Consider the following 27191-nt stretch of genomic DNA (forward strand, 5'->3'; position numbering starts at 1 on the left):
ATTTTAACATATACATAGTTAAATTAATTTTTAATTACGATAGTTTTAATTATAAAAAAAACACTACTAAAAGTAGGTTAAGGTGATGCTAAATGAGGTCCCCTGGTTGTCTAGCCAACAGCTAGCAATGCTAAAGCTTAGCTCGGACCGTTAGCTCGGCAGCTAGCTCGTTAGGCGACACAGTCCTGCTGAGAACGGCTTTTGTTTTTGTTTTTACCTCGTAGCATGCGACGTCTGGGTGCGAAAAAACAGGCTCAGAACCAAGGAAGTAAAAATGTGAACACATGAAGGTGGCTGTGCACCGCGAGAACGGGGTCCCTAAAGCCTGTCAGCGGGGCCTTTTTCTTCATCCAGGGAAAAGCGGAGTGAGAGGCCTGGCTCTCCATCGGCCCGGGAGGGCTGCTTTTCTCTCGCTAACAAAAACTGTTTCCGCTGGCCTGCCCCGATAAGTCCATTGTCTGTGTGACAGTAGAGTCATGCAGCTGGAGTGGCTCACTGCTCCTCTTCCCTCACACGGAGCCTTTGTTTTGTTCCCGTCGTGTTATTCCCTCTTTTCTCCCCGGCTGGTTGCTCTCCGCCCCGTGTCAGCTTTAGGTGTCCCCCCCTCTGTAGACGACGGCTCCTCGGATGCTCCTGGCCTTAAAATGGTTGTTTCCTGTCTGCATAATGGTTCCGGGTAGAGCCAGGCGCAGGTTTTAGTCTGTCCGGCCGCGACCACATCCAGCACACCGCCGCCACCACGCTCACATCCACCTCTTGCCCAAAATCCGTATCCTATCCAGCATGATGCTCAAGAATAAATAAAGCGCGCGCGCGTGTATGTGAGCGCGAGAGCGTTCATGTACGTGCGCGTGCATGCATACACTTTACACTCCATTAAAAAAACTGCCTTCAAACACCGTAAGCCATCAAGTCCCTTGCGTGTCACTGTGTGTGTGAATGTGTGTGTTTTCACACCAAGTGTGTGAAATGTTAATTAGTCAATTAAAGATATCATTAGGGTGCATGCTGCATAACATTACAACGTGTGTGTGTGCGCGCGCGCGTCATGGAAGTGCTGCTGTGTGCCTGGTGCCTCATTTGCATTCAATTAAAGTTATTATTATAGTGTATTATTCTTGCCTATTGCCTGTGTGGGTGTGTTTGACTGTGTGTTTACTCTGCTGCGCTGCTCGTGTTGTGGGCACATGGATTTGTTTGCACACTCACATTGTGGGCAAGGGTGTAGGTTTGATTTAGAAAGCAGCTGAAGGAAGTCAAACGGTACTCGCCTTAAATATTCAGAAAACTTCCCTGAGGTTTCTTGCGAATCTGCATCTGTAAAAGGGGCGTGATTATCAACATTTTGTTTTTGTCACCTAGTTGCTATTGTATTTGTTTGTTTATGGTGAAACCATGTTGTAAAAGTGTTTTACAGCAAGTTAAAGCTTCAGTTTACATCTTTTCAGTCAGTAAAACGTTCCCCCCGTTTAATTCAGTTCTTGGTGTGTGATTACATCAGGAATAGGCTCTGAGACACTTTGTTTTTTTGGACTGCAGATGAGGCCAGACAGCAGTCTTCATGGACTATGATGTTCACAGATTATGATTACAACCAATTTACACAATGTGGCAACACTGTAAAGAAGAATGGGCTAATATTCCTCCAAAACGATGCGTCAGACTCATAAATCCAAGCAAAAAAATCATTGCTGCTGAAGGTGGTTCTACAAGCTCTTGAATTGTGGGGTGAAGATAGTTTTTCACGGCTGCAGAGAGTCCTGTGAAAACTTTCTAACTCACATGACTATATTTATCAAGTTCATTTTTATATTTTAGTCTGTTTCCAGATTAATTCCTCATTTATAAATAAAGGCATTATTGCATCGTTTTAACATTCATATTAATACTTAAAGAAATGCTTTATTACCCTTTCTGTGACCCTTGTGGTCCTCTACAGAAAGGATCTCTAAACGCCAGTAACTATTGAATAGATTCATAAGTCAGCAGTTTTATATGGTAGTGCCCATTTACACCATATTTTTCATCACTTTTGCACAATAGGAAGAGGTTAATGCTTTGTCCAACTGTATATAAATACATATACTGTTACTCATGGGTCAGTCATTTCAAACTTAGACTGTGCATCCAAACTTTGTTTAAATTCTGTCAGTGTAAACACTGCATACATGTTTAAAAGTGCAGTACATAGTGGCCTCTAGATGCATGGTTGGAAACCGCAGTCAAATAAATACCCATCATAAAATCCCCCGTTGCATGTGAATAGGAGAACCAGTGTTAGTGTGTGAAACTGCTGAAGGCAGTCCATAGATTCAGTGTTTGCTTTACTTTAGACACAAAGGACACTGAATGGAAAAGGTTTTGTAAGTGTGCTGGTATATTAGGGTTCATTGTAACTTTATTAAAACTTAATAAAAGAAACACATAATTGTGAATATTTTATTTATACTTGTAGAGCCTCTTGAATTCTACGCAGTAGACCTTTAATGAAGACTGGATGAGATTATTTAAGGTTTTAATATTTATATAAAAGAGAAAATGTACTGTGTCCAAACTATTATATAGAACTTGTTTGGCTCTTTTTCTTAATTTCACACTGTGAGTTATATTCAGAATGTTAAAATGTGAGCCCCTCAATGTAGGTTGACATGCCATAGAAACAAGGGTGTAGGTTTGATGTAGGTAGAAGAGAAGATATGCAATAGCCTGTGTCAGCTATATATCAGTTATAGATGGCCCTTGAAAAATGTACCCAAAATGTACTTTCTGAAGTTTTCCTTAACAATTTAAATATCTATGTATGTAGATAGTTGATGTAAAATCGATTTGTAACTTTTAGCAGAGTTCAAATGCATTTTTGTGGAGTTGTTTTCTTAACCCTGAACATCTCATGTCGATGTCTCCGAAGGGCCAATAATTCTGGGGAAAAAAGGGGAAATTTTCATTCCAACTTCATTTATTCAGAGGGCCTGTGACTCTGTGAAAAAGAGGGGAAAAAAATTTAAATCTACTAAAAGAAAAATTGTAAAAAGCAGAGGGAGTCAGGATCAACATTAAATATATTAATAAAAAGTTCTAAACATAAAAATGTGACCTAAATATTAAAAAAGTAATATTTAATCACACCACACAGAAAAACAAAGTTTAGTGGTATTTAATTTTATTGTTATTATCAATTAAACAGTATGATTTCTACAAACGCAAGAATTGATCACCAATAACAAAAGGGTTGCACATCTGTGAGACCTTTGTCTGGATATTCTTGGAAATAGACATGTAAGGGGATGTAATAAATAAATGTATTATACAATTTGAGGTATGCAGAGTAGCTTCGAGAATACAAATATGCCCATGCCTGCCAACACCCCCCCAGTGGTTAAAACGCACACACACACACACACACACACCCAAGCACACAAACGCACACATACAGGCACACAGTTTTATCAGGGGACCAATTAACTGAACATGGATTATAACATCTGCATCAGACTTTTGAAGGTATGAGGAAAAATGAGCGAGACATTAAAAACATAACTGAATTCCCACGTCATTTACATCCACCCTCCCTTCTTATTTTACGCCTCGTGCTCTTTTATGGTTCTAAAATCAGCCAAATCAGGTCACTTTACATTCTGCTTCACATCGGCAACAACTGCTCTCCACTGCTCTCCTCTTTTGGCCATATTGCAACCTAAAAAAAGCTGCTTTTTATACCTTCTGTGCCTTTAAAATTTTCTCAGATGAAAACATTTCTTTTAAAAAAGAAACAGCTTTTGTGGACATATATTAAAGGTACTTTTTGTAATAACTCTTGGGAGAATTTGATTGAGGTTTTCAGTCAGGTCGGATACTGAAAATGCTCATCTCAAGGCTTCAAAACAGGACTCCAAAAACTAGTGGGCGACGTCACGGTGGTTACGTCTGATAATTTTGGACCTATTTTTTGATCAAGACAAGGCAGTCGAACTGTTGGTTGGTCATAAATAAAAATGTGCTGTTTTTGACTTACCAGGTTAAATAAAGGTAAGACTATTTGCACCCCATTCCAGCTTCACTTGATGCCTCTTCCACCCAAACAGTGCATGTTTTACATATAAAGTCACAGTGGTTGTTTCTTCACATTTCTTTTTCATAGTTTTCTTCATTTTGGAACGTTTTAAAGAATTTTTTTAAACATCAAAGTTTACAAAAAGTACCTTTAAATTCAAATTTCAGTGACACAAACTTAAACACCAATAAATTAACGCACTCAGCTTCTATTAAAACACCAAAACCTGACACAATATAAGCCTTCAGTAAGTTACATTTTCAAATGCCTGAAAAGTCCTCACTTTGATGAACATAGCTCGACAAGAAAAGCTAACTGAATGATGTCCCCTTAAAAAAATGAATTTTTAAAAGAACGACAGGCTTTGAAAATGTCATTACAGCTTGATATGAACACGCAGTGACTCGAGTGCTGAAGACGTACCCCAAGTTTGGTCCAAAGAAAAGAAAAATAAATAATAATGAGGTTCAGCATTCCTAAGAAGAATAAGAAGACACAGAAAGTTACACGCACGGGCACACAAACTAAAACAGACACATGTACATGTACGCACATACACGCCGTGACATCATAAGTCAGCACTATGACATCACCAACACTGGCTTCTGACACCGTCATGCGTTTCTTCTTTTCTCTATGATTGCATCAGCTCTTTTTTGTTCTTGTGAATACAAAGGGTTTTTCTTCTTCTATTCTTTTTTTTAAATTCCACTAGAAAGTTTTTAATACTGAAAATCCAGGATTATACATTAAAACTCACAGAGATTAAAAAAATAAATACATGTTTAAGTAGAAGAGAAAGAAAGAGAGCTCATGATGATAGCGTTCAGTGTCATCGAGGGGGAACTTCTACATAAACCATTAACACGTGAGCACATGTATTAAAACACTAAAAATGGCTGGCAGGAAGCTTCACACAGTAATCAATCATGTTTGTCTTTTATCGAAATACAACCCGAGAGTGGAACCTTAAACAAGGCCTCTCTTGAAACCCCAGAAAGGGTAAATCCAGCCAGCGTGGCCAGAAGGTCCATCTCACAGCCAGAAAACCAAAAAAATGTACAAAATATGACATCATTATGGTCAACGCTTCTCCCGCAGCTTTTTAAAATGGTTATGTGTCTTTACATGGTACACAAAAGTTCTTTTGCTTTGCACAATTTCCTTGCATTTTAATTTTTTTTCTCTCTACGCAAGAAGAATAAAAATAAAAAGATCTGTGAAAAATATGCACGAGCATGCCTCCCGACTCACAGGAAAAAATGAAAATGAGAAGCAGAGACTGTACAGAGCATAGACACACAAAGATAATTCATTTTAGCCCTTGGTGTGAAGTGTCCGTTGTCCCCCCCCCCCAACCGCCTAAAACCCATTTGCCACCCTTCCCCTTCGTACGAGGTGAGCAGCTGAACTTGCAGGAAAACGTGTGGTGCTGTAGACGTACAGGAGGGTTGGTTTAATACCAATCGGCGGCAGAAACAAAACCCTCGACCCCTCTACAAGCTTGCCATGAAAAGTTTTGAACAGTTCAGGGTTTCCGCCAGAAAAGTTGTCGACCCCAGCCACCGTTTAACATTGCTGATGTTGCACCATCAATCCGCTATAGCGGAAACATTTTGGCCATTTTGTTGAGCGATAACAAAACAACCCTGTTTCCGGGTCCAAATGTCAAATTAATGGTGTTAAAATGGGATTTTTGGCTTTTGAAAATGATTGCAGCTCCATCTGAAATCTTAATAACTGCCATCCAAAATCACTTTACCAAAAATCAGAAACTATTTAAATGTTTTCCAACAAAGTGCCTTTTTATTCTCCAAAGCTAGCTAGCCTAGCCATGAGCTAACGGTGTCTCAGACACAAAATATATAGCGTGCCAACTAAGATTTCAGTGTAAGCAGTCAACTTAGGCTCAGGACTTTTTACATTTTTCATAACCTTGTGTCATGGATGAGGCTCAGACGTTATCTTAGGTGAAATGCGTTCCATTTTTATTATCTTCTTCCTGTCAATGAAATCATAGGAAACACAAAAGATGGACTTGGCTTCCTGGTCTGATTCAATGAAGACATTTGTCTCAGCGAGAAACCTCAACTTGGACTTTATATTAGTTTGTTTTAGACTAAACATAGCTCTATATGGCAAATGGCACCAGTTATATGTCAACTAGCTTAGCTTCACTTGACAAGAGCAACTAGCTTAATGCTAACTCCAGCTTAGTAAACCTTCTTTTTCATGATTGCTGGTATGTTAAACTTTACTGGGAGAACGAGCGCACAGATCCTTTTATTCAAGCTTGGAATTTAAGTTTCCTCAATGACTCTTTTCTTTTGGGACCCAGAAATGCCCAATGATGTCAGACTTGATATGCAGTTAGCTTTCACTTTATATCTCTGGATACAAATTGAGTGACAAAAAAAGTTTTTTACCCACTTTACTATGGGTAAAGTGGGCTAATATGGGCTAACATATTACTGTTAGCCCACAATATGGTTGTAGTTGTTCACTTATGGCTAGGAATCATGTAGCTTACTGTCATTTGTAAATAGTAGATGTCCACCAAAGCTAATGCTTTAAGTTTAACATTGTTTTTTATTTTCTTTTTTAAATTATTGTACTATTAGCTGATCTGAAAAATGGGTAACAATAACACCAGGATAATAAGAGACATTAGCTAACGTTACAAATGTAGCTTTTATTTAAAAAAGTGTGGGAGGTGGTCAATTAAAAAGCTGCTAAGTCTGTGTTAGACTGGCGGAAACCCTACAGTTGCTGAAGAACGTTTGGTCAGTCGGTCAATGTATGAGATTGGTTCAGTTCAAAACTTTCTTAGCCTACGAATTACACAATGTTTCATAGATGATATACACCCACTAGATTTCACTGTACAAGAGCATAGTTAGCTAAAATCATACTGCAAAGTGGACTTCACTTGTAAAGCCCGGTCACACCAGAAACACAGGCGAACATCTGGATTCAAAATGTTTTAGAAGTAGCAACTCGAGACATTCACAATAGCTCCTCGACCTTCTTTATTTTTTATCCTTCCCTTTATCATTAACTGGCACTTAGTTCTTGGGAGTTTTCGTGAAATGCTGGTGTGACTGGGCCTTTATGGCAGCGCTTTGACTTGCTTTTCGTCTCTAAACGGCTCATTTTATTTATTTATCTTTAGCTTGAGCGAATCGAGCTATAAAGAAATCAAATGAGAGTTAACTGCTGCGTTATTTCAGCAGTTTTACTTTGATAGTCCAATCACGACTAGAGAAAGAAATGACAGACTGATCACATGACCAGTCTTTACATTACAAAGTGGCTGGCTAAAGGATAAATATGTTTTCAACTAAGTATACACAAAATCCTACAGGGCTCAGTTATGCTAATATTATTATTATTAGTAGTAGTAGTAATAGTATCAGGTTAATTTCATACAAAAGCAACTTGTTTGGTTTTAAATACTTGTATAAATACACTGACAAGCAAACCCGTCTGCCTCTGCCTCGGCGCTCTGACATCCACAGTGGATTCAAAGATGGATGAATTTCTGCCGGAGCACTCGAGGACTCAGAGGACAGCGCAACAAAACTCAAGGACAATTCAACAAATTTGACTCAGTGGATATCCTTCAATAAAAGTCACAGCGAATACCCAGCAGCCTTTAACTGCTTTTTTCTTTTCTTTTTTTTTTGCTCTTTACTTGGGCATTTGTCTTCTCTTCACAAAGAATAGGTGAAATTTCTTTTTTCCAATAAACAAGTGACAAAGAGAGAATCAATTGGCTTTACTCACTAATGTTGCCATCCACCACTTTTTATTTTATGAAGGGGGCTGTGTGCAGCTGAGAGCAGCCCTGTGAGGGAGCCAGCTGATATCAAACCACTTGCTTGTTTCTTTGCCATTTCCTGCTCATCTCTTCACACTAAAAACCTCGCTGCTTCCCTCTCTTCATCTGGTCTTCAGCTTCTTTTCATCTGCACCTCTTCTCCACCGCTCTTCCTCTCACACTGTCACCTCATTCTTACTCCCAGTCCGGAGTCCCTGGCCTCCACCTCCTCCGGGGATGAAGTGCAGCTGTTCAATCGTGTTCTGCCTCTTGCTGGCGAAAGCCATACGTCGGGCGTTGGGGTGGCCTCCACTTGTCCCGCCGTGGGAGTCCCAGCCACCGTGCATGCCCATGCCGGACATGGCCGCGGTGCTGCGGTCGTGCTCGTGGCCTGATGTGGGGTGGGAGTTCATCTTGATCATGTGGTGGCGGTCCATGGATGGCGTGACACAAATGTTCTGCTGTGACTGAGCCTTCTGGTGGTGGCTGAGCCGGCCCATGGTGGGAACCATCCCGGTTCCTCCCCCTCGCTCACTCGTTCCCGGCAGCAGACCCATCGTCATCAGCCGGTCCTCCAGACGGTCGGGGGAGACCAGGAGCCGCTCATGGGACCTGGAAACGCAGACTTATTGTCAATGTCATAAAAGTATTACAATATTTGCTCTGGAATCACAAATCAACATGAATATTCATTTTACTGGAAGCTTTATGATTTGAAAATGGTATAGAGCAGCGGTCCCCAACCCCCAGGCCTCGGACCGGTACCGGTCCGTGAGTCGTTTGGTACCGGGCCGCGAGAGTTGAGGCTCAGGGGTGAAATGTATGGTTTTCAGGGTTTTTATCGGTTTTCAACGTTATTTTGTTATCGTTTTTATCGTTTACTCGGTTTTCCTGGGTCTTTTCACGTGTGTTATGAATAAATCTTCTTTTTTTCGGTACCGGTACTAGTTTTATTTTGTTGTATTTATCCGCGACTCCTTAAAGGCCGGTCTGTGAAAATATTGTTGGGCATAAACCAGGCTGTGGCGCAAAAAAGGTTGGAGACCGCTGGTATAGAGTACTTTCCTGGGTATTGGAATTGAATTCAAAGTTCTAGTATCACGACAACTCTAAGGGGGACCATCTTAAATTGTGGAAATATGAAGTATAATGCACTTTTTCAGCTCCATGTTTTTATTTATTAGAGTAGCTTTGCATGATGATAATGGTTAGTCTATGGGTATTCATGGAAATGGCAGAAAGGCACAGCTGGAATTCATTTTATTTAAGAGTACCGACAACGAGACAGCCTGTTAGGAAAAGCACTAAAATCAAAGCTGTGTTTTGAAGGATGGATGAGCTCAAACTTTAAAGATTACTTTTAGGACATATACGATTTTAACTAGTTAAATAAGGTATAATATGGGACTTCTAATATATCCCAAACAGAATTTTTGTTACCTAAATTTAACCCTTTAAGACCTACCATAGAACAAAGTCCGCCAGAGCTTATATTATAGTTTTACATGCTGTGGAGCCATTTTTGGAAGCATTTCAAGTTGCTATACATCAATACAACCATTACAGCCCAGATTTTAATAATATGTCTGCATTAAGTGCATAGTAATTACATAAATTGCAAAAAAGTGCAATAAACTACAAGAGAATTGAAAATCGTTTTTGCTTTTTTAACATATATTTCTAGTTAGAGAAATTTAAGAGGTTTATCCCTCAAAACTGTAAATACAAAAAAGTTGCACAAAATAGTTTCCCACCACAGGAAATTTATTTTGAGTGTCTTCAGTTTTATTTTTGAAATACACCAATTTTTATACACTGCAGGAAAAACGAAAATAAATATTATAATGCAAATTTGCAAAAAAGCAGCATATGCATCAAAACAAACTATTTCCAGCAGTGCAATATGAGTCCTAAGCATCCCAGAAACGACACAGAAAGTCATAAAGTCAAACATAACTTTTAAAAACACCAGTATAGGCTCATGAGGCCCTGATGGTAAAAAACTACATTTCCGCGAAAATGACGTCACTTTCGGTTTCGGGCAGGTCATGGCGGACATGCAAAAGTTCGCTCTGACGTCTATCCCAACATAGGAAGTGTTACAAACAGCTGATCGGATCGGCAAAGCGTGTTTCTGGAATATTATGTTTTTGTTGCTGCAAGTGCTTTTTATGCAGTTTTTGCAAAGCTATATGTGGAAGGAAACTGTGACCGAGGACAAGCTGATGGTATAAGATGTAAGTACAACTCCTCCGGTTTCATATGCAAAAAAAATTATTGCGCTAGCTCACGTGGTTGCAGAGCTACAAGGATTTAAAAATAGTTTAAATCCTTTAAAACCGCTCCGACCGGTTTTAAAGGGTCAATAGTGTGAAGCCTCACCTTGCCAGACTCTTTAAACTTTAATGAAACTGTCCCACTCTTGATACTGATTAAATATTACACCCTGATTCCCTTTGTTCTTATGTTTTCTTAATGGGATTTGACTCATCTCACCTCCATCTTCTCATATCTCTATGATCCCTTCTTTTCTCTCATCTTCCTCTTCTCTGATCTGACTCCTTTGTCTTTAGCATTTCATCTGCTGCTTCTCTCTGTCCTATCTGATCACACCTCACCTCTTACCCCCGATCTCACCTGCGCAGCGTCTGTGATGTAGAGCTCCTGCTGGTGCTCATCATGGCTTTGTAGTACTGGTGTTGCTGGTTCTTGGACAGGCGGGACAGAGTGTTGCCTTCCCCGAATGCCAGCAGCTGGTCCTGGGAGCGGACACGGCGCGGTGGCCTATCGAAGCTGGAGCTGGTGTACTGCGACTGGGAAGGGAGCGGGTACGGGTTTGGGGTGGAGGGCGGCATGTGGAGGTGGGGCCGAGAGCCGTGGAGGGGTAGCGTGCCTCTGGATCCCAGCGTGTAGTCCCCTCCCCAGGGCAGGTGGTGCTGAGAGGAGTAGAAGGAGGGCGGAGCGTTGTTGGAGCGGCGCTTGGAGTTGTAGTAGCTGGAATACTCGTCAAGTTCTTTCTCTGATTCACAAAAACACAAAGAGAAATGTTAATATGTAAAAAGCTATTTTGTATGTTGATGATTAACACAGAATGATGCACATTACACCGTTACATTACGTTCATTACACTGGCTTCCAGTACATTTCAGAGTTCATTTTAAAATCTTGGTACTGCCCCTGCTTACATTTCTGATCTTTTATAACCCCACGCTCCCTCTCGCAGCCTGAGATCTTCTAATCAAAGGCTGTTGGTAGTCCCTCAAACATATTTTAAAACCAGAGGTGATAGATCTTTTAGAGCGGTGGCCCCCAGGTTGTGGAAGTCTCTCCCTCCATCAGTACGTTGCCTTGATTGTATTTATTCTTTTAAAAAGCAGCTTAAGACTCATTTATTTAGATTGGCTTTTAATTAGATTTGTGCTGTGTGTTTTATTATTAATGTATTTTATGTATTTCTGTTTTATATTACTGTGAAGCACTTTGTGGTTTTTATCCTGTGAAAAGTGCTATATAAATAAATTGATTTGATATGATTTAAATAAATAAATAATAAATAAAATTTTATTTATATAGCACCTTTCAAGATAAGTGCTTTACAGAGGCAGAAAACAGACATTAAAATCTAAAACAAAATCAACCAAAAGTGAGTTTAAACAGGTTTTTAACTGCTTTTTAAAAGACATGACTGAGTTCACAGATCTCAAACTCAAAGGGAGTGAGTTCCAGAGTCTGGGAGCCGCTGATACAAACGCTCTGTCACCTTTTGTTTTTAACCTTGTATGCGGGACAGCCAGCAACCCCTGGTCACAAGACCTCAGGGACCTGCTGGGGTGATAAGGAAGAAGAAGATCACTTAAGTAAGTTGGAGCTACACCGTGCAGGGCCCTATAGGTCATGATTATGATCTTAAATTGGACCCTGAAATTGACAGGGGGCCAATGCAGTTGAATCAGCAGGGGAGTGGCATGGGAGTATTTGTGATGCTTTGTCAGAAGCCTAGCAGCAGCATTCTGAACACCCTGCAGCAGTTTGAATTATTGACGATTATATACAGCTGATTGTTTGGTTTGATAGGAAAGGTTTAATCACTGTCGTCACTCTCAGGTAAGTCTCTGGAATTAACATAAAGATACATTGTTACAAATTTAAAGTTTGATTACTGAACAAAACTTTCACAGAATCAGAAATTGTTGCCTTTATGGGACTGGAGATAACATGGACAACACATTACTCCTCAAGCGTGCTGTGAAAAAACAAGAGGGGGGGGACCAAAATTTGCTCATGTTGTATTAATCAAGGTAGAGGCCATGAACTCATCTCTTTTATACAACACCCCCTGCAAGTCTTAAGGAAAAATACAGGTTAAGGTTTGAAATGCCTTCATGTATAATCTAAGCTTGCTGGCTACATTGGCAGCATCATGCATCTTTTACTACTGTACACATATATGAGGTATCCCATTAGTTTTGCATCCAGGATTCATTGTCATCACTCACTGTAAAAACTCAACCGGCAGAGAAAACAGAAAGCCTTGACATGAAGCCTTTCAGATGAGAGGTGAAACCTCTTCAAAAAGCCTTCGACTGAACACTTCAGATTACTATGACCTGGATGACTGAGACACAAAGGACAAAGCACAAATATGCTAGGAGGAAGTGATAATTAAATATGTCACTGGAGGTGGATGCTGGTGTGGTGGAGGTGTTGAAAGAGCATGCAGGGCAGCACCGACTCCATCAGGTCTGAAAGAGAGATGGGAAGTGTGGCAGCTTAAACTGAGAGGCCGTGTTTGATATATGACATGCGATTGAGCCGTATGTATGTGTGCATGACGCAGTGCCGCTCAAGTTAGCTGAACTCTATTTTTCACTTTCTGTTTCAACACAAAGGGATGCTCTACATTATCTGGGCCAGTCCATAAATGGGAGGATGTAACCATCTCTAACCTGCTGTGTCCTTATGAAGGAAGTCTCACAACTCGACCGTCAAATTTGGACAGTTCATAACATCATTTGTATTGAATCCGCTTCAAAAGTTTAGTGATGTCCGTAAAAATGTATATAGCACCAAATCAAAACAGTCTACTCCTGATGCTTTATATTGTCGGGTAAATAGGCTACAAAAATAGAGAGAAACCCCCAACAATCAGATGGCACGCTATGAAAAAGCACTGGGCAAAAGTGGGAAGGAAAACCTCTTAACAGGAAGAAACCTATGGCAGAAGCAGGCTCAGAGAGGGGAAGATACAAGATTCAAGTACAGATGCACACCGTTATTAGGGCTGGGTTTTTATAATCGATTTATCGATTAAAATCGATTCTGGCTTGGATAACGTGAAATCGATTCATTAAAATCCTGAATCGATTTTTTTTAATATAAATTTATTTTGCCCGAAATGACAGAATCTCAGGTGAAATCTCACAAAATTTCAACAACCACCAAACAGCTAAGACAGTAAATGCGAGCAGGAACACGGATTCTGCACAAAGACTTAAACACACAGCGCGGACCCGCGGATCAGAATCAGTTAGATGTCGCCTTTCTCACCCAACGGCACGGACACGGTCGGGGCTGAAAGCCGACAGCTCGCCGATTCTGATCTGTGGGCGGCTCCGCGCTTCGTGTTTACGTCCTTTTTGCGCTGATTCTAAAGCTGTTAGTTTGATCTCTCTCCAAAAAAATAAAAATAAAACTGACCGAACCAGCAGCAAAAGAAGATCCAAACTGCGCTTCACATAAACATCGTCATGAATTCCCTCTGAGTTTTCCTGTTTTGCTTCCACCACATTTCATGCACAGCTCGCTCTCTCTCTCTGTACTGTTTTCTGCATTATTCGCTTGCTTGTTACGCACAAGTCTACCGTTGTTTACAGCGCTGTCGGCCGCTGTTTTTTTCCCCGTTTATATACTTCCGAAAAGAAAACCTAATTTCTGCCGTTCAATACTGAACAAATTTAAACTTTTTAAAATTATGCAAAATGCAAAACGCTTAGCCTTGTCTCTAATAAAACCGCTGGAACTTCAGAGGTAATGTTCATGAGTTCATTAATGGTTTTCTTTTGTTTTTGATGTACTGCAGAATATTTGTATAAAATCCAGGCCAGGAAAATCACCTTCATGTTTTTCTGTTTTATCTTCAGCTACTTTGACACAAAGGCCTCTGCTGTGATGCTCACACCTTTGATAAAGTCTCGAAAGTGTCAGCTTCCTTTTTATAGATACAAAAATATGTAAATGTACTGATCTGAATTATAATATTTCTGACTGTCAAAATTTCCCAGATTCAAATCGAATTTAATCGAATCGCGGATCGAATCGATTCTAGAAATCAGTGACGATACCCGGATGATCTGATATCGTCGTGTTGGTGTTGTTCCCAGATCATCATGAAAATGTTGTTCCAGGTTCAACATTGCAAGTGACCAATCACATTATTGTGACGTTATTCTTTTGCGCACCAACCCATTCGTGCATTTATGAAATTCCAATGTTGCAAGGACAATATCAATTCTGCTTAGCGTTTATTAAAGGGTCAGGGTCAGGGTCCGTTGATCGGCGGACAAAGGCGGTTTCTCGCAGCTTAAGTACAGTTTTTTGTTTTACGCCGTTTTTTTCCCGAAGTCGCAAAAGTATGACATCACAACATTCTGATTGGTCACTTGCAATGTTGATCCTGGAACAACCTTTAGTATGATGATCTGGGAACAACACCAACACGACGATATCAGATCATGCGACGATACCCAGCCCTAACCGTTATGGTGTCCCTAATGACTCAGTTCAAACATCGTGCTAATTCCAATACAATATTTTTCACCCTTTGTTTAAAAAGGTTAAAAAACTGCATTTACATCCATCTTTACTACAACAATGACATTTAAATTGTTAATGAGGGCATCCGTCAGTACAACAGCTTCCTAACGGCCTCTTTGCCTCTATTTTCCGAAAGATCTTTGAATGCCTCCTTAAATAATGTCTCTGTTTTAATGTCCGACTGCGCACATGTGACAATGGTGCAAGTAGCTGTCCTGTGAATTCACAACAAGTGTGCAAGTGGGCGTCATGTGTCATGACTCCTACATGCTCCAACCTCATGAAAACTGTATTTCTAGTCACGAGAGGCAGCAAACGATCCCCTGCTGTCTGCTACATGTGAGAAAGGACAACTGCAGATCCCAAAAATGTGGCTCGGTGCTGCTGTTAGTTACTCATGTGTGAATACGGCTTCAGTTAAAATAAGGAAGACAAGAGATTCAGAGAAAACACATCTTGAGAGGTCCGTTTAGTAGCTGGAGAGCAGCAGTAATAAAATATGATCTTCATCAACATCAAGAGATGTTGAAATTAAAATCGTTTACTAAAAATTTTAATGCTTCTTGTCCGTGCAGGAAAAAAGTATCAAAGACCTGCTCGTGAAGATCGTGCGAAGAGCTCAAATTCACTGACATAATAAAGCTATAAAGCTACTAAATGGTCTTGTGAGACTGTGAGAATCAGACAAAGAGTGGAGCAATAAAAAGGGAGAAGCAGGTGAAAATGAAAGAAAATATAATATCGGAAAGGGCGAACAAATTAGAGCAAGAAATGTCTCGTGTAGCAAGAAACTGACCTTAAATATCTCAAAAGAGAAGAAAGAAGAATCCAAGAGAGGAAGGAGGAAATGAAAAAGTGAGAAAGACATTTTGTCACAGGAGGACAAAGACAGAAGGCACAAATGGATAATGCAAAAGGAGAGATTCGCTGTATATTGCATGAGGCATAAAAGAATAAAGGTAGAAGACGAGCTCAAGGCCAAAGACAGAGAGGACGTGAGGTGAAAATAGGCTTTAAAGGCGGCGAAAGAAGATGTTTCGCAGCATAAATGATGTGAAAACAAAGACGTCGAGGAACAACGTAAAGACAGAAGAAAGGAATGAAGGAGAGGGAAGCAGTCAGTCAGTTTCACTAACAGTGAGGAGCAGTGCTTCTGTGCGTAGCCGAGCCCACTTTAATCTTCAAAGCATTTCCATGGAAGCAGCTCCCCAAGAGCCAATTTAAAGCTGACCTTTAACCAGCCACCTCTCTCTACCTCTTCATTCCCTCTTTCCTTTTCTTTGCTCTCCCTCTCAGGTCTCTTCCCCTCCTCCTGTTCGCCTCTTTGTCTACTATTCTCCACACTTTTCTTTTTTCCGTCTAGTTGTTGTTGCTTTTTCACCTTCTCCTCGCTGTTCAGGCTTTTCTTTCCTCTCTCTGTCCTCAATCTCTCCCTCCTCTCGCTCTTTCTCCTCGCTCTCCCTCACGCTCTCTGTTTACTCCCCTCCAATAAGGCTAAATTATCTCAAGGTTTCTCCCTGGCTGCCCTCCTTAGACAAAGAAGCCTTTATCGGTGTCCTTTCTGCAGCGCCGTCTGGGGAATGGCATCAAAAGGATCACGTTTCAGAGAAAGGCTGACGGGAGGCCATATTCCCTCTTTATGTGTCACAATGACAACTTTTTATTCACCAAAACTGACATTTAGGGTGGTTTTCTTTGAAAAAGCAGGAATCTAATAATCAGACAAGTAGAAGTGAATGAAGGATTCAGCCTGAATCTGCTTAACAAAGGGTTTTACGTTCCTCTGTGAAAGCGATCAGAGTCTGGGAAATAAAATCATCCAGCACAGACGAAGTGACTGCTTCATGTTTAAAGTGCTCGCTGCCATCACTGCGAGTCTGGTGCTGGTAATGAGGGGAGAAAATGTGCCATCATGGGAAGGTGAGACCTTAGCTGGCGTCGCAGCTGTAAGATCATGAGATCCTACAGTCCTTCTTAGTAGATTCAGTAGTATAATGTCAAACGTGAGCTACAGCTTAAGGCAAGTTATCTTTGGGATGTCTGAAACTTAAGAGCAACATTGACTGAAGATAAACACGTAGCCACAATGACTGGTTGCGACATCGTGATGTAAAGCTTCTAGCTGAGCATTTTGAAATCAAACCTGGTAAAAGACAACGGAACAAAAGAACAGCCCGTTCTCACTCCCGAGGCGTAACATGCCGACATTTTGTCACGTCCCGCGGCGTTCCTGAGGAACGCGAAAGGAGACCTTCGGCGTTCTTATGGTACGTGGCGGGTTATGGCCGAAATCCAGTGCAATGACGCTCCCGCGGTAATCGACGTTCCAGCCCTGTATTCCAGCCCTAAACCTAACCTTATCCCTAGCAACTAACCATAACCTTTTTCCTGACGTTAACCAGGACTTTAATGATGTTAAATAGCGTGTTTCTAAGCGATTTGAAGAAAAAGAGCGAACATGTGTAGATTGAGTCCATACGGTTCTCATATTTCCTCATTTTTCTGAGGTCGTCATTTAGGAACGTGGTGGGTAGCCGAAAACGTAATATGTTGACGATTTGTCACCTAGCGTAAAATGTTACGCTTTGGGAGTGAGAACGTGTTGGAAAGAAACACTGCACGCTCATATGACTTGAAATTTGAAAGGTAGAGTGTTTCCGTTTTTCCCTGTACATTTCTCATTGCACTTCCTTTCAAAGCCAGAGGAGTCGCCCCCTGCTGGCCATTAGAAAAAAAGCAGATTTTGGGCACTTCAGCATTTGGGGTGAAGTTAGTCTAAAAAATTAGCTCCTACCTCCTTTTCCTCTTTCTTGTCATTATTGGAAAACTGGTGAAGAAAAGGTAAACGTGATTTTAGAAGGACCTGAACCTCACAGTACTAAATCAGCACATTACCCCACTTTTTAAAGCTGATTCAAAGTGAAAGTTCATTCACGATAATTCTGAATGGACATTACTAATGCAGCCTGGACCTTAAATGCACTTTGATTAATTAACATAAATCATACTCTGGATTTAGAGAGTTGTATAAATCCACTTTCTTCGCATGAGGCGTAAATAAAGAGGTTACTACAGAAGTTTTGAGTTCAGCTCTGGCACGAACTGGAAAACTATAAGTAACATTTTTACATCTGCATCAGTTTGTGTGTCAGATGGTGTGTTGGTATGAACGATGGGATGGAAATAGCTCGAGTCCTTTCATAAAGGATGCTCCAGTGCATCCTCTGCTAAACGAGGTAAGACAGGAAGCACTGGTGACCAGCTCTACACGGATGCTTCCGGGTCGCTTCTCTCAGTTAGGAAACACTGCCATGAAAAATCGTCTTTGACTGCATCATTTTTGGGGGATTTTGTTCATGTTTACGTTTAAGTCATTTCCTGCTGTTAGCGTTACTTCCTGTCTCTGTTAGTGATCCCTCTTCTGTAATTGTCTGCTTCTCCCGCAACACTTCCACCTCTGTTGAATCTGCCACACCTGTTTACGATTAGCTAAGCTGTGTGCGCGTGTAGATGCAACCTGTGGAGCTTCTTCTGTTCATGTCGTCAGTTCATGTAACTCCATGTAGTCAGCTTTTTACATTAGTGCATCATAGTGTTTTTCCTTTTTGTTTTCTCGTGTGGGTATGGGCTGAGACGTTTTCACCCACAGCCAGCTGATCTGTGTAGGTTATCAGTAACTAATTTGCTCAATGGAAGTCTGAATTTCACTTCTTTGATTGTCATTGTGACTTTGAAATTTCCTCCATAAAACACACCAACCCTGTACATTTCCTGGTTCCAGCTATTCTGTTAAATTCAATTTGTTTATACAGCACCAGTTAACAACAGCCACCCATAAGTTCGTTATATTTTAAATAAAAGATCCTACGTTATCAATCAGACAAATCTCTGAGTAGATTCAGACTCAGGGAGGGGCAGCCATCTACCACGATTGGTTAGAGCAGCGGTCCCCAACCCCCGGGCCTCGGACCGGTACCGGTCCGTGAGTCGTTTGGTACCGGGCCGCGAGAGTTGAGGCTCAGGTGTGAAATGTATGGTTTTCAGAGTTTTTATTGGTTTTCAGCGTTATTTTGTTATCGTTTTTATCGTTAACTCAGTTTTCCTGGGTCTTTTCACGTGTGTTATGAATAAATTTTCTTTTTTTTGGTACCAGTGTCCTGGGAATCCATCCTACCTGGCAAACCATCCTACCCGTTGTTTCTGCGCATGCGCATGTAGCTGAGATATAATATACTGAGTGTGAACATTCTCAAAACTGTATTGTATATAGTTTTTTTTTTTTTTATTGTGTAAATTTAATTTTTGTAAAACTAAGGTTCCACGTGTCACTGTTGAAGTGGGGCATTAATCAGTGTGACGCCACTAGTAAACATGTTGCATGTGTGGGGTTTCCCAGCCAGAGCGGCATGGATTCCACACTGGTGAGGCACACTTTCTGCAGCTCCTCTCCCTGTACTAAATTATACGTTTAAATTTGGTGTATTTGTCTTTGCTAAGTATTAGTTCTTATGGCTAAAAGCTCCCAAAGTGTTTTTGATTGCTTTGAACGAGGAAAATAGTAATTGGAACTGCGTTTTATCTGTTACACCATCCGTTTATGTGTTGCTTACTTGTGCTACACAGGAATAAGGAGAGGCCTGCTATTGCTGTGTGACACTGATTTTGCTGCTGCACTTTGTCTTTTAGAAATAAATCCAGTTTCCAGCCAGTCTGTGTCTGTCGTCACAACGCAATCGACCGTTTGAAATCTGCTACACGCACAACACAAAATTCAGTGGCAAATTGTCCTACCTTTGTGAATATTAGCTAGAAAAATACTCCGACCGGTAAAATTAACTGCCAAACCAACCTACCTTTATGAATGTCACCTACAAACCTACTTAAACTGCTAAAATTTTGTGGCAAATTGTCCTACTTTTGTTAATCTGAGCTAGAAGCATACTTTAATAGCTACATTTCAGTGCCAAACCATGCTACCTTTGTTAATAACAGCTACAAACATACTCTGACGGGTAAAATGAAGTGCCAAACCATGCTACCTTTGTGAATATTACCTACAAGCATACTTTAACGGGTAAAATGAAGTGGAAAACCATCCTGGCTGTATGCATATGAGCTACAAGTATACTCTGATGGGCAAAGTTAAGTGGCAAACCGTCATACCTACTTAAATTTGTGCTGGAATTACTCTGTGACAGCAGAAATGTGCATAAACTACTTACGGTAGGACGTTTTGCCAAAGTAGGACGTTTTGTCAGAACACCGGTACTAGTTTTATTTTGTTGTATTTATCCGCGACACCTTAAAGGCCGGTCCATGAAAATATTGTCGGACATAAACCGGTCCGTGGTGCAAAAAAGGTTGGAGACCGCTGCAGTAAGGGATACCTGGACCAGTCAATGAGCGGGCTCCACAACACGGGGGACCGCTGGGTTAGAGTGTGAAAAAAGGACAAAACATAATCGGCAAGTTTCACTTAAAATTAAAAATATGCAGTTTTTCTAAAGTCCTGCACGTATTCCCTCGCATCGTCTCTCAGTCATGGAGCAGAGAAAACAGAGCCACCTGCACACAAACCTCAGAAAACAGTCTGTCAAAGTGAAGTGCATGCTGCAGCTCTACTGCAAATGTATTTCCTTGCTTTTTTCTTCATTATCTAGAGGTGATTTCTAATTATCAAACCAAACGCAGTGCTCATTCATGCTGCAGGAACACAGCCGCCTGCAATATAAATTAATGTGCTCAGTCATTTGAGGAAGTGCAATTATATGAAGGAGGGACAACAAAAGAGAGAGAAAACATGGTGACCAAACGGAAGAAGAAAAAGGAGAAAATAAATGGGAAGTATGGGAATGGCATCTGTTTCTCTCTGGGATTTTTCGGAATTTCCTTAAAAAGGCTGCAGGACATCGAGCGAGATGCTCGTTCACGAATATGAAGCTTTCTGTTCTCTGATGTGAGGTTTAATGCGAGGAAGCCTTTTCATCTGTTGAAGTGTTTCCTTATTTTGATTGAATTGAAATAATAAAGAATCTCATCTGGACTCTTCTTCCACCTCATTAATGCTTCCATGTTCACGTGCACACATATGACCCCCCACGTAGTAACGATCCATCACTCAGCCTGCAGAGGCGACTCCCCTCCCCCTGCAGTCTTCGGCAATCGCAGGGCGAGAGAGGCGACCAGCCACTGCCTCTCCAACGTCTTTTCTTCTCCATCGAAGGCAGCCAGGCCCCTGCGGACCAGCCGGCCAACGCCCCTCCCCCTGCCTCCACATCTCTTTTTCCTTCAAATCCCTTCTTCCTTTCTTTCACTGCCTCCCTCTCCTTTCTTCTCAGTCTGCTCACTCGAGCTCACAGCATCTCCATCTTCCTTACCATCTCTTTCCCCCCATTAATGCTGCATCCTTACTCACCCAGCAGCCTTCCCCTGATTTTCCTCTTCTGGTTAACAAACCTGCTTCTCTACTCTCACCCTGCCTCATGTTACCATGCTGCCTTCCCATCTTCTTCAACTTCATTTATCTTTCCTCTCCTCCTCCCTTCCTTCCTTCTTCTTTATTATCCTCTTTCCCCCACTGTTTCCTCAATTCTCCGTCATCTCATCATCCGTCTAACTCCATCTTCTTCGCCATGTCTTTGGCTGTTTAGCAGAAGCAGTTTACACATTCAGACGACACACTGAGATGATTATTTGTCACAAACTCAGGTGGCCATGCCTGGTACCATCATTTAGGTTCCCTGCAGAATCAGCAGCCTGAAATTTTACTAACCAGGCAACAAAAAGGCAAATCCCTTAAAAACACAGTCATGGCCAGTTTATATGAATAAAACCTGCTCACAGTTTAGTTTGCAGAGACATGATTTGATATTTGGACGACCAAAAATTAAACAGTTAACAACGTCTATAGTAACCAAATGAAGCTGTAATATGGGACAGATCACATCACAGTGATAAGCAGTGTTGGTCAAGTTACTTGAAAAATCAGCAACTAATTACTGATTACTTCCCCCCAAAAGTAATCCCGTTACTTTACTGATTACTTATTTTCAAAAGTAATTAGTTACTTAGTTACTTTTTAAAAACACGATTTACAACCTGAATAGGTGATAAAGGATAGATCTTTCAGCCCAATTCTACTTTTTCTGCATAATCATCATACAAAATGTAATCAAATGGAAAAGTCTCTTTTTAAAACTTGTTTTATTAGTTTTAATCTTTTAACTTTAAGCATCAAGCAAAAATTTAATTATATGCAACATTCTCTGACTGGAAGAAATTTGTTTAATATTTAAACCTATTTTCTGCACATTCCAGCACATAAAATTTTTTTTTTGTGTGTTTACACTCAGTCTTTCAAATAGATGCAAGTAAAACACAGCAGAAAATAAATAAAGTCAAAGACTAGCGGTCCTGTTGCTCTATTTTCACCTGTAAAGCAGGAGTAGAGTAGGCGGAGGTTTACCCTGGTGCAGGTGTGCCGCAGCGGTCAGTGGAAGAATCCGCGAGTTTCTCTGTGAGTCTCCCATTACGTCGTAGCTACTCGGTGCTTGTTTGGAAGTTTAGGGATTTTTTTTCGCTGTAAAAAGAAGTTTTCTTCCCACGCACAACGGACACTAATGTTTTTGTCACTTTTTATGGAATCAAACTCAAAGTAAGGTCAGTACTTCCACGCTTTAAACGCTGCACGCTCATACTCTCTCTGCACTCGATATATGATCCATTGTTGATCTGCACACAGCTGTTGTCACGAACGTCGCACTCGCTTACGTCACTGTCATGAGACATTCTTGCAAAAAATCACGGTTTTAGTAACGCAGTAACGCAGCGTTCCTACGGGAAAGTAACGGTAATCTAATTACCGTTTTTGCAATAGTAATCCCTTACTTTACTCATTACTTGAAAAAAGTAATCGGATTACTGTAGCGTTACTGCCCATCTCTGGTGACAGGGTTCACAACATAACCAACTATTTCCATCGACCTCAGTTATGAGTTCATCCGTACAGCGAACCAGCTGAACTGAAGCCTCCCTAGCAAATACTTTCTTCATGCAGTCAGTATTTTCACAACTTATAAAGAAAGTGAAGTCGTGAATATGGGAAAGAGTAAAGCTGACGGTGCAGTAACACCGTTTCACTCGCATCTGTAACTAAAAACAGATCTGCGAGGACTGTAAAATGTATTTACAGCCACTTTAATGAGAATCAGCGCAATCAGTCTCAGTTTTTCCTCAACAGGTTAATAACACGACATCAGTGATGAGGACTCGCTGACAGCGAGCGGCAAAGAGGAGGAGGCGACGCGACTGAAACAGTCAATCCAGGTTGAGTGAAACGTAACATTTTCAAGTAAACACCCGTGCGATTACTTTAATCAAAATCAAACCCCCGCTCAGCTGTTCAGTAACTTTAAACGTCAAGAAAAGCCAATTTTCACCTACTTCATCTGCCCCCAGGTTGATCAGCATAGCAGCAGCACAGTATAATCAAGAGGAAACAAACACAAACGCGTGTGTCACTGTTGTGCGGAGACCCCAGATGACGGGCAGTTTGTGTTTGGCACCAAAAAGGTTTATAGGGATGCAGAAGAAGTCAATCTTTAGGCAGGAGTATGTGCAAAAACATGGTAATTAACAGCAAAAGAAAAAAAAAATCAATCAAGGAAACTAAACTAAAACTAAAGAAAATACAGCCTCACAGCAAGCTGCCAACCTCCTCCTTCCTCTGCCACTCTCCCTGCATGAACCTATCCAGGTAAGGATGGTAGACTGGAAATCGATAATCCTGGTTTCAGCTAACAAACCTTTACATAAGAGCATCTATAATATAACTGCACATCCACATGTGCTAAGAATATGAAAGGACTACAGAAATCACTCCCTCACGTCCCCTGCTTCTGCCCCAGTCACTCTCTGCTCTGGACCTAATCAAACCTGTCTTCACTCCCACTGGTTACCAGCCGAGTCCCAGGAACACCGAGGACTCATCAGAGGCCAACAGAAAAAACAATTAAAAAACGAATTAAGTCTGGTTGAATTCAGCTACCAAAACACACCAACAACAGAAACACAGGTGATCAGTGATGACACACTCGAATGACAATATCTGGGAATTGTGCACAGTGAAAAGGGGGAAGGCGTGACAGCTCCACTGTCACACTGACAAACTGCTTGTTTAGCTTTCTACTTTAAATTTGGTGCATTTCTTTTAAACTCTGCTGCAGCAGCCGTCCTCTCTCTCTGCCTGTGATACCTGCAGGGTTGAATTTAAAGGAGAGCACGGCGTTTTTTGGTTTTTATGAGATATTTTAGATTTAAATGTCAGTTTATAGACATTTGCATTAATAGACAGTGTTGGGAAGGTTACTTTTAAAATGTATTCCATTACAGATTACAGAATACATGCCCCAAAATGTATTCTGTAACGTATTCCGTTACGTTACTCAATGAGAGTAACGTATTCTGAATACTTTGGATTACTTAATATATTATCATGCTGTTTACAACTACATGAATGTACTATTGCTGTGATTTATTACTGTTACTGAAGGTCCGCGGCTCCGAACCGTAGTAAAGGGACCTCTGGCTAATACGGTGGGTTCTGTGTCGGCTCGTAGCTGAAAACTAGCTTTACTTTGTTGTCTGGGTCAACTTTGCTAGCGAGAGACAGAGAGAGGCGTTGAAAGGCTGCTCCAACGGAACTTATTGTTTTGGAGGAAAACACGAACACGGTGTACAGTCGAGTCTTAATAGCTTACTTACAACTGGGCTCGTCAGGCACTCTTCTTGGCTGCAGTGGTTATTATTATATTTACATGCTTCCAGCTCCCGTTTCTGCTCGATGACAGCTCGTACTTTTCCTTTTTCTCCCTCCCTCGCTCACAGACACATAACGTGTATGACAGTCCATTCTCCCTGCAGCACGGACTACACTGCCTATGATGCTACATTCTTTAGAGCTATACCTGTAGCATTCTGCCTGTTAGCTTAGCACAACAACAACAACAGGCGCTCTCTCACCCAGGAAACACGCAGAGACAGAGCGTCACCCTGTAACCATGGCAACAAGAACAACAGCACGTAGCTGTCAAACAAAACCCAAACAGTCCTGACCCACCACAATATGAAACAGGGAAGTACCGCCGTGTAATCCATTTATTTCAACAAAGTAACTGTATTCTAAATACCACCTTTTTAAACGGTAACTGTAACGGAATACAGTTACTCATATTTTGTATTTTAAATACGTAACGGCGGTACATGTATTCCGTTACTCCCCAACACTGTTAATAGAATATATGTTTTATTGCAATTTCTCCAAGAATTGCAAGAACTTCTAGTTTACTGGCAACCTGCCCAGTGTGTACAACACTTGTTGCTCAATGTTAGCCGGGACAGGCTCCAGCCATTCTGTGATCTTATTTGGAGAAGCTGGATGGATGGATTTTACACTAAAAGATGGAGGAGTTCTCCTGCAGGCGGGGTCAAATGAAAGATGCCATAAAGTGATTAAAAGTGCAGCGATCGACGTTTTGAGAGTCCATCGTCGGCTTAGGAGTGCTCACTTTATGACAAACAGATGCAGATGATGTATTTGCGTATGCTCTGTCCTCATCGTAGGTGCTGTGAAGATTAATCAGCAGTTTTCTGAACACAGAAAACTGTTATTTTCTGTGTTTCGCGGGGCCGGTGTTACAGCACGCTGTAGGTCACCTGTGTCCTACAAGTCTGCAGATTTTCTTGTCCAGCCCCTTCTTTGCCTTCTGGCCAAACTTGGTCTTTTTTGAAACTTCCAAATCAATCTGCTATAGTTGCTTTTTTTAATTTGTGAGGTTGTGATTCACAACTATGTCTCAAAGTATTTTAATTTACCTTTGTATGACTAAATTAGCTTTTTTTCATAATAAAAAGTAATGATTTCTTTGAAAATTGTGGTGTAATCAGCCATCAACACTTAAGAACCAATCAGACACGGCTGAGGCCTTGTGTGCGTTGTTTCACTTGAAAGCTCCCAGTGGTCCTGAACGCTCAATCAGTCCCACTTCATCCCTTTTTCCTCCTTTTCCATCCCTTTATCTCCCCCAGCGACTCACCCAGCCTCTTCAGCGAGCTGTAGCGGTTGATCTCAGGTTTCATGTTTGCATCGTAGGACGGTGGCAGCTGAGCCAGGTTGTGGAAGGAGTGCGAGAAAGACGGGTGGCTGCTGTTGTGTCTCAAGACGCCGCCGCCGCCCCCTCCCGCGCCTTTGCTGCTACCAGAAATCAGGGTGGGCCCGGAAGTGAGCTGGGGGGTGTTGTTCATGCGGGATCCACGCTCTTGAGAGAGAGAAAGACAGAAAGAGGTGGAAAAAGGAAAGAAGAGATAGATGGAGAAGTGAGGAGGAGATGAGGGGGAGAAAGGAGAATGAAAGGAATGATGTGTAAGAGTAAAAGAACAAAGAGAAGGAAAAGAAGAAGTGAGAGAGAGAACAAGAGAAGATTATACAAGCTGGTTAACTCTCAGTAAACAGGAAGTGTCTCTGAGCTCCATGGAGACCATCTATTAATACAACTCTGTGCTGTTCATCTGAGGCTCAATAAGACGAACGTATCAGCCACATGTAAATACACAGAAATACACCGATAGCTTCAGGAATCTACACACTCAAGCACACGCACATATTCACATTTATGCAAAGTGCAAAAGCAGCACAGCGATCAATAGACATAAAAAATGATTTGTCTTATGTAAGGTTTGCGGTATGGGGGAGGGGCAGGGGTGTCTGTTTCGCAGCACGTCCATTACATCATAAGGTGTACAAGTACATTCATAGTTTCCAAACAGCAAACAAACAGCAGTGGGAATGACCCAACATGTAGGTGCGCACAGGTCACCTGACATGTGTCGGATCTGTACATTCAAACGGAGGACAGAGGGACACATCTGCAGTGGACAAACACACGCCAGCCATCGCTGGATTAGCATTACGGAGGAATCCGAGAAGCTCGATTGGCTGCTAAATGTCAGCACGGGATGTTTGAAAGGTTAGAAATGTGAGGAAAAACTATGAAGCAGCGATTAAAGCTTGCGTAACCTGCTGCTTCCTGTCTTAGACGCGGATATAATCAATGGTGAGTCCATTCGGGGCGGTAACAGCTACGGGCTGCGATCTTGTTAAGATAACTGCGGGACATATACTGGTCATTGACCATTGACAGTAATGGGCAATAATGGCCAATGTTGTCTCTGTTAAGTGCCGCCCAGGGAACACACGCCACATCGACTTCTGTACGTACGCTCACACACACACACACACACGGGGGGGAAAAAGCAATGCTAGCTCTGAGCTCTGGGATCATGTGGCTGTAAAGCAGGAGCTGAGCAGCAGGATGCAGGCTGTGGAGGAAATAGAAGGTAGAAAGCATCAAATGTCCTACCAATTGCTCTGTGTTTTTGTGCCACCGTGCTAAATTAGCCTGGTAATTTCCACGAGTGAGTTTTTTTTTGAACAGCTACGATGGCTGACAG

At 41.4% G+C, this 27191-nt stretch overlaps 1 protein-coding gene across 2 annotated transcripts in view; it reads right to left on the reverse strand.

The window, feature by feature from the left end:
• shisa7b (shisa family member 7) overlaps nt 1-27191 on the reverse strand; it is an 82465-nt gene that overhangs the window by 6242 nt on the left and 49032 nt on the right. For both annotated transcript variants that reach the window (XM_085147927.1, XM_085147928.1), the window contains exons 8-10: nt 25778-25999; nt 10509-10890; nt 218-8483 (exon numbers count right to left, since the gene is read on the reverse strand). In XM_085147927.1, the coding sequence (XP_085004053.1) occupies nt 8048-8483; nt 10509-10890; nt 25778-25999 (1040 nt within the window). In that variant the 3' untranslated portion in view covers nt 218-8047. The remainder of the gene's footprint in view (nt 1-217; nt 8484-10508; nt 10891-25777; nt 26000-27191) is intronic.

This window comes from Neolamprologus multifasciatus, chromosome 22 (genome assembly GCF_963576455.1).
Source record: "Neolamprologus multifasciatus chromosome 22, fNeoMul1.2, whole genome shotgun sequence".
NCBI lineage: Eukaryota > Metazoa > Chordata > Actinopteri > Cichliformes > Cichlidae > Neolamprologus > Neolamprologus multifasciatus.